The 15026-nt window shown below is 46.5% G+C and overlaps 1 protein-coding gene across 1 annotated transcript; it reads right to left on the minus strand.

Annotated features, from left to right (window-relative positions):
• Positions 1-644: 644 nt before the first annotated feature.
• On the minus strand, positions 645-11846 carry ACADS (acyl-CoA dehydrogenase short chain). The gene is made up of 10 exons (XM_048515074.1): positions 11566-11846; positions 9548-9711; positions 7231-7380; positions 6647-6758; positions 4944-5095; positions 4409-4579; positions 3129-3266; positions 1867-1962; positions 1624-1680; positions 645-1305 (listed from the first exon to the last, which is right to left on the minus strand). Exons 1-10 carry the CDS (start codon positions 11618-11620, stop codon positions 1153-1155), a joined length of 1248 nt encoding a protein of 415 aa, XP_048371031.1. The 5' UTR covers positions 11621-11846; the 3' UTR covers positions 645-1152.
• Between the last annotated feature and the right edge of the window lie 3180 nt (positions 11847-15026).

Genomic DNA, 15026 nt, shown 5'->3' on the forward strand with positions numbered 1-15026 from the left:
GTTAATTTTGCCTATCCTGTGATCCCTCTTGAAATCCAGCAATTGAAAGGTATGTTCATTGCTTTGTGAAATACTCAAATGATCCTCCTCCTAGCAGCAAAAGCACACAGAATAAATATTGGACTCCTCAGCTGACAGAAAACTATTGTTGAAGGCTTTCACGGCTGGAATCACTGAGGTGCTGTGTGGTTTCCGGACTATATGGCCCTGCTCTAGCAGCATATGCTGCTAGAACATGGCCATATAGCCTGGAAACCACACAGCACTTCAGTGACAGCAAACTGTCAGTGCTCTGGTTTAACAATGGGTGGCAGCATTTTGCGTTCTGGTATACAGTGCAGCTGCACCTTCACACTCATCTCAAGTTTGCGGCTTAACCATATTGAATAATCCAGTGAACAGGCTAAAGCCAAGAGGTAGATCCTAAATAGTGCAGCTCCCCTATTATGCAGCCTTCACACTCTGATTATGGCAGCTTGAGAGCTCTTTAGCACCTGAAGGAAGCATCAGTACCCCCATCCTAACCCTCTTTCATTCCAGAAATAAACTAACAAAAAGTCAATACAGTTTTCCTTCCCATGCTCTGCAAGCCATAACTCTGCTGCCTCCTGCAGCTGATGTAACTCAGACACTTCACACAGATGTCAGTTAAGTAATCAGAAATTCATTCAATACAAGCAGAAGGTAGAGTGTTGCAAGGAGAATCAGACCATCATCTGATACGGACCAGTCAGTTTTCCTGGTTTTCCCTAGAAGGAAGCTGGGTCCTCCCTTCTTGTTTTCTGCTTTAGAACAAAGCTTCCATCCCAGTGAATGTTGTACTGCGGCAGCTTGAACATCAGCCAAAACAGTACAGCGGCAGCTTGAACATCAGCCAAACAGACTCACCTAATGAACTCCTGGCCTTCTCTCAAAAGGCTCATGGTGCTCTGATTAGCCACTGCTAGCCTAAGAGGTGTATGTGTTACCATTTCAGAACAATCAAAATCAAGCAGTCTGACCCATTAGGATTGAAATAGTCCCAGAAAAGGTCAATAACCAAAGAGAAGTCTTGCTCTCTGGCACCCAGCTGGCAAGTGCTGTTGCCCGAAACACAGTCTACCACCAAGAGGCACTTGAAGGCAAGTCTCCCCCTTCTCCAGCCCTCTGATTTCAACCTCGGTACTCCTTCAGCAGTTGCCCTGCGATCACCAGCCTCTGTATCTCACTGGTTCCCTCATAGATTTCAGTAATTCGAGCATCACGATAGTGCCGCTCTGCTGGCATTTCTGTCACGTAGCCCATGCCTCCCAGGATCTGGATAGCCTGAAATTACAGTGTTTAATAGTCAATAGTCACCAACATGAGCCTGGGCCTTCAGCAAAAGGGGAAGCAGAGACTGCACAAACAGGAAAGTGTTTCCAGGGGATCCAACCCAACTTCCACCATGTCTAGAAAAAGTCATGTAAACCTCCCCCTCAGAGGGGAGCTGCTGTGTTGTTTTCCAATCGGAATGATGGAAGCACTCAAAGCTCTTGCTGAGGGCTCTGTTAGTCCTTTATAAACCAACGGAACATCCGCAACAGGGCAACAGTCTCACCCGGTAAAATTATCTTCTGTCATTGCAAGCTCAGAGCTGCTTACCTGATGGGAAATGGCAGTCGCTGCCTCGGAAGCAGCCAGCTTGGCCATCGCAGCTTCCTGTTGTTGAAAAAGGAAAAAAATAAGGTAGCAGTGCTGTGGAATGAAGAGAGCCAATTCCTCTAAAAGCTATCCCCATTTTTCTGGGCCTAGTAGGAATGGGAGTTCAAATCCAACAGGCACATCACTTTTTAGGATGCCTGAAAGAACACCTCCCCTCCCCCAGCCCTGCACAAAATACATTACCTTGGTGAACGGTTTCCCATTGTCCTTCAACATGGCTGCTCTCCAGGTCAGTAGACGAGCACTCTCAAGCGCCAGTGCCATGTCAGCCAACTTGAACTATGGGCATACAGATGTCTGAATGACAGCTATTCTCAAGCCCTTTTCTTAAAAACACAACACTAATAAATACTGGCTTGGACAGACTGCTGCACAAGCAGAAATGTAAATGGATTTCATGCTTTTCTGCCTGCAGAAGATTTTGTGCAATACCTATATGTTATAGGGCTCACAACGTGGTTGTACAAAATCTTACTGCATGCAGAAACACAAGTGGGGATACAATAAGTGACAGTAAAAGTGGCTACATTTTCTTAGTTTTATGCTTGCACAAGATCCAACTTCATGTTCATGGGAACATGATACAAAACTTAGTGTAGACTCAAACTGATACAGCTAGGTCAAGTTAAGGGTGAGGAGGGGAAGCCAATGGAAAACACCTGTCCTATGGAGCACAATCCACCAGAAAGCCCTCCTTTGAAAACATGACTGAATGCCGCCCACCCCCCACCCCGCGTTCTTGTGCAGCTCTTCCCATTCAACGGGGCTGGCACAGTCCAATCTTCCCAGAGGACTATGATCCATGTTCACTAATGTGAAAATATGGGGTACCTTTTGAATGAAAAAAAAAATGAAAATATATATTTTTTATTTTCCACAAAAAGTTACAGAAACATAAAATAGGAGGGGGGAAAGCCACAAGGAAAGTAAAACTGAAGGGGAAAAAAGACAGTGAAGAGGGGTGTGTGTGGGGGGCATTTCTGAAAGCCGAAAGAGTAGCTCACATCTACTGATATTTTCAGAACTAATGGCTCTATTAGCAATCCTCAACTAACTCACCTGTCAAATTGAAGGTCCCCAGAACTCCTGAGGAGGCAACCATCAGACCCTATCTGTTCTTATGCCAGCAAACTGTCCCTTTCAGTAGTGTGTGTCAGGGAGCTCTGGAGAGCCCAAACCAGCTGAAGCACCATCTTCCCCAAGGCACCTTTTGGATCATTTGACTCAGGGACTAACTTGTCTGACCAGACAGGGGGACAAATTTCTATAATCCCCCTGGCTCCATACCTAATTGTCTATAACCAAACCCCAAGAACTATTCTCCAATTTGTAAGCCATTTCCAGTGCTGAACCCTCCTGATCCAACTGGCCTTTGAGAAGCGTCTCTTAAAATATTGCCACAGCCCCCCACCTCCTGAAAAAGACATTTTAGCTGGCAAAATTACCTGAATAGCCTGCAACTTGGTGATGGGAGCACCAAAGGCCATCCTCTTCTCTGAGTAATCCACAGCACAGTCTAGAGCTGCCTGGGCGATTCCCAGGGCCTGTGAGGCAATTCCGATCCTGCCACAATCCAAAGTTTGCTGAAAAACATATTGGGGAAAAGGGGGGTGGTGGTTATCTTTCAGGATTCTCTCAATTTCCACTTGTTTCTAAAACATGGGAAATGGAAACTACTCAGGAAAGTAGAAATATCAGTACAAATAATTACAGTACAAATAATAGTTACAATGGAAGTGGAGAAAAGCAGGACAAATCCGTGCTACTTATGTTATTTTTATACCACACTGATTGATATGGCTGCTCTCTAAAGAATCCTGGGAACTGCAATTTGAAGAGGATGCTTAGAATTCTTAGATTACAGCACATAATTTACATGCCAAAGATTCTTATCAGTTCTGGCAGCTTTAGTTAAAGGACCTCAAATAGCAGGTTTCAGAAAGATTTATCTGAGCCTGAGACCCTGAAGATCAAGTCAGTGAGAAGAGGCAGTACTAAATGTGATGGACTAATGATCTATCTGACTCCTTAAAACTGGGGCTGCCAACACTGCCTTCGCAAATGCTGAGAAAATTTAAGGGCACTGCCATGAGAAGGTGGAATGTTGGTAGGATGTGACAGGATACTTTAGGATTTTCTCCCAAATGGTAAAGACCATAGAGACAAGGGGTAATTTCTAAAGCATCACTGTGGAGACCAATTTTTCTCCCATTCTCACTGGGAGAAAACCCCCAACTCTATTCTATTCAGCACTTTGCATTCACTAAGATCGTGGGAGGAATGCCTAAAGCTGGCATTCTGCCAGAGACAGAATGGTTATTATAAGGGTGGCATTCAAAAGAGAGCCAGGCTGGTGTACTGGCCAGAGATTCTGGTTAGGATACGAGAGGTCGAGATTTTAATCCCTACTCTAATATGGAAGTTTTATAGGCGACCTTGGCCGGTCACAAACTCTCAGCCTAGCCCTGGCCTACCACTCGGGATTCTTGTGAGGATAACAATGTGAGCCACTTTGGAAACAATGGATTAGAAATAAGGCAAATAAATAAGAATTCAAAGAACTGTTTCTACTGTGTGAAGAGGTGTTCTATCATAGCTTTCAGCTAGCAGGCCAGTATTTTCCCTGGGGACGGTAGAGAAAGAGGTCGGTCCTGGGTGCCATTAATAAAACAGGAAAGTTGCCATTCAACAGCACTCCCTGATCCCTTGATGTAAATTTACTCACCATGGCAATTCTGAAGCCCATTCCCTGCTCGCCCAGCATGTTTTCCTTGGGAATACGACAGTCCTCAAAGATGAGGTTGGCAGTGGATGATGCTCGGATCCCCAGCTTGTCTTCTTTCTTGCCCAGAGACAAGCCTGGGGTTGGCATTGGAACAATGAAGGCACTAATACCCTGCAAGAAGCAACAACTTTCAATATAACCCACAGCAGCATTCAGTACACACAAGCTGGCTTTCTGAGTTTAGTGCAGCAGGTTGTGCAGCCTACTGAAAAGGACAAAAAGGTGCATGAAAACTACCCTACCATCCACTTCACTCCACCCCCAGGCAGAGCAGAGCAGTGAAGAAACAAGCCACCAGGCAGAGGAAAAATCAGAGCAGATTTACTGTAAGGAAGGCAATGTTTCTTTGATCTTTCTCAAGGCTGCAGCAGCCAGCCAGCCTCTCTAGTTCTTGGTGCTCTGTTCTGAACTCCCAAATGTGGCTGTGAAGCTCTGGAGTGCTCCCACCAAGCAAATACCCAATGGGAGTGCTCACCTTGTGTTTTAGGGATTTGTCTGTGGTGGCAAACACCACTGTTGCGCTGGCATCCCAGGCATTGGTGATCCAGGCTTTGGTGCCATTTAAGACCCATTCATTGCCAACAAGCCGGGCGACTGTTGAAGCAGCTCCTGCATCACTGCCATTTCCTGGGCAAGACAAAAAAAACCCCTTGCTAGACCTCGCTCTTGTGCTAGCTAGGGGTTGTGAGGCCCCCGTCTCAAGTGCATTTCCCCCACAGATGGCCTCGACACTTCCACCCATGATTGAGTGCAGCAAGCACTTAACTTATAAGTGTTGTGTGTTTAATGGAATCAGGAAACCTGGCTCACTTACATTTATGCAGCACAAAATTTAGATAATTTTTTGTCTTCCTTAAACAGTAAGGTGACCAGATGGTCACCTTTGTAAACCGGGATGGGCGGGTAGGCGGGTGGCCACGTGAGCGAGCATGCACATGCAGCCGCAGGAGCGCACTGCCTTCTGGGGCGCTCCTGCGTTCCCCAATGAAACTGGAAGCCCAGAGAGAGCAGTGCTTGGCATGTGTGTGCCGGGAGGCTGCACCATTACACTGCCTTGCGCCCCAGAAAGCAGTGTGGCAGCCTTCCAAAAATCGGGACACTTCAAAAAACCTGCGGGACGCGGGACAAATTGTGTTAAGGTGGGACTGTCCCACCAAAAGCGGGACGTCTGGTCAGCCTACTAAACAGGTACATCTACCAGACTAGGCCTCTGCTGCTGGTCCTCCTACTTTCTTTTGATGCTCATCAACAGTAACACAGATGCAGTTTCTGCTGATGGTTTCCCTCCCTGGGGAATTCAGATTAGCCTGTACACTCCCACACACGCCAGCTGGGTGACCTTGGGCTAGTCACAGCTTCTCCGAGCTCTCTCAGCCCCACCTACCTCACAGGGTGTTTGTTGTGAGGGGGGAAGGGCAAGGAGATTGTAAGCCCCTTTGAGTCTCCTGCAGGAGAGAAAGGGGGAATATAAATCCAAACTCTTCCTCTTCTTCTTCTTCCCCACCCCCAGTGGTATCCTAAACCTTAATGCCAGGTCTGAAAAGCCTCAGTAATCATAATACCTCCTGTGCTGAGTGTTTTGGCTGTCCAGTTCTAGTACCCAATGTCCATCCTTAGTTTAAAAGCCTCTGGAGCAATATGGCTAAATCTGAGAAAGCTCATAATCAGTTTTGGATGTATTCTATATGCCTACAGAACATGAACAGAACGAGGAATTGGCAACACAATTTAGCATTCTGACAATTTCAGTTTTTATAAAAATAACACAAGTTCCTAGTCTTTATGTTTATAATGGTGCGGGCAACAATTGGTAATCTCTGAAGCCTGAGAGGTGGCTGAATTAGAGTTCCAGGAGATGGGGGCTTTATGCTGTAAATACTAGCTTGCTCTTCCCTTTGACAGGGAAACCACAATAAATTATGCAAAATGGAAATAATCAAACTGAGCACAAGAAGGTGACAGGACAAAGATAAGCTGCGTGCAGTTATGTTGTCTTTTTAGCAAAAATAAATACACTCCTGTCTATTGTTAACACGCCGGTCCATATCCACACTCTTCATCTCTAGTTCTATGACTTCTCAAGATAGGCTATTCCCCATGAACAAAGCTCTAGGCCACAAACCCCTCTGCACCAGAGCAAAGTCATAATCCAGCTCAGAATCTGAATGCCCAAGTTACCTGGTTCGCTGAGGGCAAAGCATCCAACTCTCTCCCCACTGGTGAAGGGAGCAATCCACTTGTGCTTCTGGTCTTCAGACCCGAACTTCAGAATTGGTCCTAAATAGAGGGACTTAAGACAAATAAAATAAGAAAATAAAAGGAGCCCATGTCACAGAGTGGTAAGCTGAAGTAGTGCAGTCCAAGCTCTGCTCACAAGCTGAGTTTGATCATGACATAAGTTGGTTTTAGGTAACCAACCTCAGTGGCATAGCTAGGGTGGCATTGGGGGTGGGTGGGTCTGGAACATAGGTGCCACTTCCAGGCTGTACTCCCTCTTGCAACTGTGCCCTGATGCAGAACTCCCTGTGGAGTTTACAGCAGGGGCGCAGTTGAATACTGGCAGGTGGGGCTTGCCCTGCCCCCAATCTCCAGATGGAGTTTGGGTGTGCAGATTGGGGACAGAGCAAGCCCTACTCGCTGATGTTTAAGTGTACCCCTGCCTCAAACACCATGGGGAGTTTGGGGCAGGGGTGTATCTGTGGGGGGTAGGGCACCCAGGATAATCCGCAGGTGCCGTTTTAGAACGCTACACCCCTGCTTACATTATTGACGCTCATGATGACACCTGTAGATGCACAGCCCCGACTGATTTCTTCTATGGCGATGGAATACGCCAGGTAATCAAGTCCTGCTCCCGTGTATTTCTCTGGCACATCCATAGCTAGCAGTCCAAGACTCCCCATTTTCTTGATCTGGAGGGAGAAAACAATTGACAACGCTCATTAACAGAGGGTAGACTGAAGTGGCAATAATGTCTCTATTAAAAACCACATTAAAGAATTTTAGGTGGAATCAGCAGAATTGAGACGACTCTCCAGCAGGGATAATAGCAAGCTGCTCCACTGCAGTGCTTACATATCTTGCAATCATGAGAAACGTAGCCAGCCGTGCAATTTATTTTTTGCTGACTTTTTTATTAGCCATTGTTTGTTTTAAAATTTATTATTATTTATTGACTTTAAAATTCAATTTATTGAGCCTTTGGGCAAGGCAGAATTCTATAAATCACAATTAAAGTGAAGCACAAACTGTTGTTTTTGTTAAAGTCATGGCTGGATGCAGGCTGTAATTCCACACTCAGAAAAGCACCAAAGATAGCAGAATTCAGCTTCCTGGAAACCTCAACTTTCACTTATGTTATGTATTGTATTGATGTGAGGTACTGTATTGTTTTAAGAATCTGCAGCTGCTGCACGGTAATTGGTCATTAGTATTTGTGTTAAATTGAGCGCAGCTGCAGTGTGATCTTATGCTATATGCGAGTGGTAGCCATGCAATAAAGCATTGTATTTTATCCCTCCAACTCCTGAGTTCTGAGACGTAACAACTTAAAAATCCCAGCCCTTACAGAGATGAACAGATGTCCTGAAAACACTGGGCACAAGGACCAGCACTATCTCACCAGTGGGATTAATTAGGCAGCCAAGGGCAAAGGTTTCAGTGCCCCTCCCCCCGCCCCCCCATGCAGGGATTCCTGGCTTCTCTCCATGATGAACTGAAAGAAAATAAAATGTGCAGTATTCTGAAAACAAGCAGAAATATGAACATGCAGCTGAAACAAAGCATAGACATGTTAGACAATGCAGAAATTACACAGTAGTATCACAAGCGTGTACCAGACAGTATATATTTTCAAACCATTTTGGTACAGTACAGCTCTGATTACCTGCGTAAAAACGCCCTCCTGAATAATTCAGTTTTGAATAATCTGATGGAAGCCAGGAGGGTGGGAGTCTTCCTGAACTTCTCAGGCCATTTCATAAGGTGGGGCTATGACAGAGAATGTATGTTTATGTGAAGTTGTAGACTTTGCCCATGTATAAAGTGACACCGGCACTTGGAGGAAGCCCTGTTTCAGTGTGCAAAGCTGTCACAGTGGAGCATATGGGAAAGGTGGTGCCGCAGGAACCAAGGACATAAAGGGTTTTGTATGTTTGGGACTCTTTAGTTTGGAGAGGAGATGTCTGAGGGGGGTTTGATTGAAGTCTATAAAATTATGCATGGGGTAGAAAATGTTGACAGAGAGACATTTTTCTCTCTTTCTCACAATACTAGAACCAGGGGGCATTCATTGAAAATGCTGGGGGGAAGAATTAGGACTAATAAAAGGAAACACTTCTTCATGCAACGTGTGATTGGTGTTTGGAATATGCTGCCACAGGAGGTGGTGATGGCCACTAACCTGGATAGCTTTAAAAGGGGCTTGGGCAGATTTATGGAGGAGAAGTCGATCTCTGGCTACCAAGCTTGATCCTTCTTGATCTGAGGTTGCAAATGTCTTAGCAGACCAGGTGCTTGGGAACAGTAGCAGCAGAAGGCCATTGCTTTCACATCCTGCACGTGAGCTCCCAAAGGCACCTGGTGGGCCACTGCAAGTAGCAGAGTGCTGGACTAGATGGACTCTGGTCTGATCCACCAGGCTCTTATGTTCTTATGTGATAGTCAATACCTAACTGAGCCCATGAGAGAAATATAGATGTTCTGCTTAGTTCCTGATCATAACCGAGCTGTGGTGTTTTGCACAAATTGGAGTCTTCAAAATTGACTACAAGGGGAAATCTACCGAGAGTGCATTGAAGTAGTCTAGTCTCAAGGATAGAATACTGGGTCTCCAAAAGTTGCCCTGAGTTCTTTGGAAGAAAGTGAATATACAAAAATGTTTTGCTTGATTTGGGCAGCATTAAAATCCAGATCCTGCCAAACATAACACCTCTGAAAGCAACTGATTGAAACATTTGGCTCAGTTTTGAGACACACACTTGTCTACTTGTCTACTTGGGAAACCTGCTTGGTTGCAAGAGGTCCTTTAGAGTCATCCTGGATACTACCTAAAGCCTAGATATGGCAAATGCCATGTACCTGATCAGTAGGATAGCGGTGCTCCTTGTCCAGCTCAGCAGCAATGGGAGCCAGCTCTTTTTCAGCGAAGTCCTGGCATGTCTGCCGGAGCATCTGGTGAGTCTCCGGCAATTCTACTGTCTGATATACAGTGTGCAGCTGTCGTATACATTGGAAAGTTCGAGCTGCAAAAAACAAATCATGATGGGATGAGATTTTAAAAATCCTCTTTTGAAATTGGAAGGAATTTTTGTGAATTTCCTGCAAGCACTAGCTCCTGAACTGAAGATGTAGCCGGTTTGAACCCTTCAGGTTTTCCCCTCAAGAAGATATTAAAGTCCTGAGCATTCAACTAAAGACAGAGATGACAGAAGATATTGGTACTTCCAGTACAGCTGACAAAACAGCATGTAGCAAATCCTTCATCAGTTCAGTCCCAGAACATTCAGTTTTATCACACACTTGTACACTACTTTAAAACAGCCACTGAAAAATGCTTTACTGCAGGGGTGAGATCTGAGTTGCCTGATAAAAACTCCCTTCTGTTTTACAAGTGAGGAAATTGCTTTGAGAAGATATGCAACCTGAGAGAGAGCAACACACACCCAAAGATTCCTTGCCAACTGTGATAAAAGGTGAATAACGTCTTGTGTTCCTCTCAGAGATCCCACCTCTCCCATCAATATTTGGGGTAAAGAACAGAGTGAAATTTGCTTCCTTACTTCCTGGCCAATCTTGCCAAACCTGAACATTACAGGATTTATTTTAGTGTCACAAAACTAAATCACCTAAGCTACCCCTGCCAAGTCATTTCCTCTGGCCGGTCACACACTTTTCCTCCAAATGTACCACCTCCTTCTGCATCTGTGTCAGGGAGAAACAGCAGAAGCTGCCTTTGCTGTAAAAAAAAGAAAGTTGGCCTATTGATCTCATCCAGCAAAGCACACTTGTTTGTCTCCAGTATTGGCTATCCAGAGGTATACACAATGGTGGGATTCAAATAATTTAACAACTGGTTATTTACAATCACCAGTTTAACAACCAGTTCTGCTGAAGTGGTGGGAACCTGCTGAATCCCGCTACTGGGTATACTACTTCTGCACATGGGGGTGAACAGGAACACTGTTTCAGGCTTTAGCCCAGATGCCAAGCCAAAAGTGCGAAGTAAGCTTTCCCCAGTGCACTCACCCTCCTACCCTGCCCTTCCTGCTCTATTTGGTGGTCCTATCCCAGTAATGGCGAACCTTTTCGAGACTGAGTGCCCAAATTGCAACCCAAAACCCACTTATTTATCGCAAAGTGCCAACACGGCAATTTAACCTGAATACTGAGGCTTTAATTTAGAAAAAATGGTTGGCTCCAAGGTGCAAATTACTCGGGAGTAAGCTTGGTGAATCAACTGTGCAATGCTTCAAATAGGTGAATCACGACCCTAGGAGGGTTAATCAGAAGCAAGCCCCATTGCCAGCAACCGAGCTTACTCCCAGGTAAAGGATCGTGCCCAGGCTAGCCTAGATGTGTGTGTGTGTGGGAGGGGGTGATTTTCCGACCCCCCATATGATGAACTCTGTGCACGTGTGCCCACAGAAAGGGCTCTGAGTGCCACCTCTGGCACCCATGTCATAGGTTCGCCATCACTGTCCTATCCTTTCAAATTGCTTTGCTGTCCTTAATAGTACAGCACCAGCCAGTAGAGCATCTGATCGTTCTCTACCAGCCACGTTCCCCATTATTACTTTGCTACTGCCAAGTTTATAGGCCAAGCTTATGGTACATAACATTCTACATGACATTACGACTAAATACCATTCAGGGTTATCAGGGCTCGATCGCTTTTCTCCTGTTTCCTTTCATGAAAAGAATTTCTCATGCAATCTCCAAGGCCCCCCCCCCCCCCCAAATCAACTTTCCTCACAACCGAACTTCACCCCTCTTTGCCCTCTTGGTACGCGCCAGGCCTGTCTACCCACCCCGCGCAACTACTGGCACGTACCAAAAGACCGCGCCGGGGAGGGGGGCGAGGGGGGTTTCCTCCTCACCTCTGCCTGCAGAGCCCCATCGCCACGCCAGGAAGGGAACCGCCGCCGCCGCCATATCAGGGAAAGGTCTCAGACTGGCTGCCTGTCAGCCCAACCTCCGCCTGCCTCCTCCTCCTCCTCATTACTATTAAAGAGCTCCGGAAGTCTCCACCTCCTCACTGCCAATATTTTTTTTCAGAAATAAGTGGACTTCAAGTCTACTTCACTTCGGGATAACGATTAATTATGGTTAAAAAGAAAATTGCAAAGGAACTCTGTTTACACGGGTGCTGCTGGACTTCAGTCTGCAACTGTCCCATTTGCACACTGCCCGGTGCAAAGATCAGGGTTAGCCACTGGGCCTGGGTAGATCTAGGTTCAAATCCCGATTCGATCATCCCGAGTCGGGACTGTACCTGACTTTTTAAAAAGGGTTGGGTCAGGGAATGCCAGCCCCAGTTCTGGCTTCCCACACCCACATAGCAGAAAAGCCCAAACGGGCTCCTGACCGCGATGGCTGCGGGGAGAGGAAAGGCTCCTCGCTGGAAAACCCACACTGCGAGGAGTTATTGCCAAATTGAACCAGGGGCGTAACGAGGCAAACTAGAGCACTGGGCAAAACCTGAGTTGGATGCCCCCCCCCCCCCATGGGTGGCCACCCCACTACGACCAAAAAATTGTTTTGCACCAGGTCATTGGTGCCTGCAGGGGTGCATTTTTAGACATATCTGCACCAAAATGACATATCGGCACCCCGCCGGCCAAGGAGGAGGAGGACCTCTCTCGGGACTCGTCACCCCGGAGGCGATGGGGAAGGAGGGAGGGGCTCCCGTCATTGGCTTCAAACGCCCCTCCCCCCCCGCCTGGCTCCCCCGGGACCCCCCTCCCCCGTCCTGATCGGATGCTGCAGCTGAGGAGTATCTGCCCCACAGTGCTCGGGAGAGCCCCCGCTCCCTCCCGTGGGCCACGCCACGCTGACCGCCCGCCTTCGCACGAGACCGCACGTGGATGTTATGGGGTGATTCCGCTATCTTCCCAAGCCTCTTTGAGCTTGGCAGCCCATTTGGACAATGTAGCCTAGAGCCCTAGGGCGCACGAGGCCCCACGTCGAGATTGTGGCGTGTCCGAGCCTCTTTGGGCAGGGGAGCCGCTGCCCTCGGGTGGCCAAAGGTGTGAATTACAAGCGCAAACCTCCACCACCACCACGGGGCATTTCTCAGGTTATAGTTGCTATAATGTGGCGTGTTGGGGCCCCTGTTGGGCAGGGGAGCCACTGCGGAGGGCTCTCCGAGAGCGTGCTAACGCGCCCGGGAAACTGGCTCACTTGGCAGCGTTGGCACGCTTTCGGCAGCATTCGTTACAACGCTCTAAGAAAGCGTTAGTATGGTCTTGGGAGTCGTTTCACGCTCTCAGAAAGCGTTAGCATGGGCGGGAGAGCGTTACAGCGCTCTCAGAAAGCGTTAGCATGGGCGGGAGAGCGTTACAGCGCTCTCAGAAAGCGTTAGCACGCTCTTGGTGGTGGTGGAGGTTTGCGCTTGTAATTCACACCTTTGGCCACCCGAGGGCAGCGGCTCCCCTGCCCAAAGAGGCTCGGACACGCCACAATCTCGACGTGGGGCCTCGTGCGCCCTAGGGCTCTAGGCTACATTGTCCAAATGGGCTGCCAAGCTCAAAGAGGCTTGGGAAGATAGCGGAATCACCCCATAATAAGTTGCAATCGTTATAAATGAATTCCTTTTCAGGAAGAGAGCAAAGTCCGGTGGCCCAAACAATCTTGAACTACCTGCTTTCTTGCTCTGCCAAATTACTGTAGGAGTGCTGCATGTATGCAAAAGGTCAGAACACCAGAGTTAATAGAGAAGAAATGAGACAGATTCAAAGGGATCTAGCCCACAGAGGGATTTCAGATGGAGATAAAATTTTACCAGCATCTTGATCAGGGGTGAAAAGAGATGTCCTGGTTAACATATCAGAGGAAAACAGCTAATGTGTCAGGGAGAATCAGTAACTGCGCAGATTTGCAAAAGACCACACAAATCAAATTACTGAGTCCCCTACCCAGCACTGTTTAAAAGGCCCTGACTAGTACCTGCTCATTGGAGAAAGCCCATTGATTCTGAGAGACCAAGCATGTACACTTTCTCCTCTTCATCTTACCGTAAACCTGGCACTATCAAAACCATATTGTGGGTGTGCATTTAATAGATAGGGGCTAGAAGTCAGGAGTACCAAAAATGATCATGACCGATGGAGACAGGGTTGACTTCAAGTCTGTGTATTATCGCAAGCTCAAGAAAAAAGTAACATACAAGGTGATTACTGCAAACCTTGAGTCCTTTTGTATTTTGAGAGTTCCATGTGTAAAATCAGAAAAGCCAACTATCTGTCATTTCCTCATAATTTCTACAGCCATCGTACAATATCTGTGTATATTTTAGCACCTTTAATTGTTAGCTGAATAAGAATACATTTTATACTAAACAGGATTTCCTTGCTATTTTTACATTCTTTGCTAGGCTTGCAGTCCTACTTATAAGCACTTTCCCTCCAATTATTAAGATATTATTTACAATATTTAAATGCCCACCTTACTCCTGAGTATCTTAAGACGTTTACTCTGAGCCAGGATGAATTTTGGAGCAGAACTGTGCTGTAGGAAGAAGAGATACCGCTCAAGCAGACAGCATCTTAAAAAAACAACAACCAAGCAGAACCTCAGCTTCACTACAGCACTGAAGAAATTGCATCTGCTGGATGATTATTCTTGTGCTGTTAAGAGATCCCTGCACACTTCTTAATAGTGTAAGGTCCCCTTTATTACCTTTCCCACATGTACTTCAGGCTCAAGCCCTAGGTCTAATTAACCTTTGGTGTTCATTTGTTACCACCAATCAAGTCACTACTTAGCTGCCGCACACCATACAGTGCTTGGCAAGCAGTTCAGCAGAGATGAACAAAAATGCAAGACAGTTCATCAGTAAAACTTTATTGCTACAGAATCTTAAATTTCCAGAAATGTTACATAATGAGTCTGGGTACTGTTTGAAATTGAAATGGAATGCAGAGCTTATGGAATCTTTTAAACAACCTTTTGAAACATTAGGTTGAAGGGTAGGCAAGCTTTCCTATGTGGTCACCAAAACCCCTGCAACATCTGCCAGTGGTGAAGATATTAGTGCTGGAAAATAAGAGCGGAGGGAACAGACTAATTCACCTTCATTAATATACTGAAAACAGGTATAAACTGATTAAAAAAGACATCGTCCTGGGGGCTGGCATGGATACTACCAAGCAGTTGCATTATAAATGTCAAGTGAAGGATCCTCCTCCCGCAAGGGTCATTGGAATCTGCTGGGCATGGTGTGCTTTTTTCTTGTCTGACCACCCATGTTAGTCAGGTGGGAAGGAAGCACACCTGGTCTTACTCCACATGGGTTCGGCAACCAAACATTTCTGACTGAGAAGTGGGTCCACCACTATTG

The sequence above is a fragment of the Sphaerodactylus townsendi genome, linkage group LG13 (genome assembly GCF_021028975.2).
Source record: "Sphaerodactylus townsendi isolate TG3544 linkage group LG13, MPM_Stown_v2.3, whole genome shotgun sequence".
In the NCBI taxonomy this organism is placed as follows: domain Eukaryota; kingdom Metazoa; phylum Chordata; class Lepidosauria; order Squamata; family Sphaerodactylidae; genus Sphaerodactylus; species Sphaerodactylus townsendi.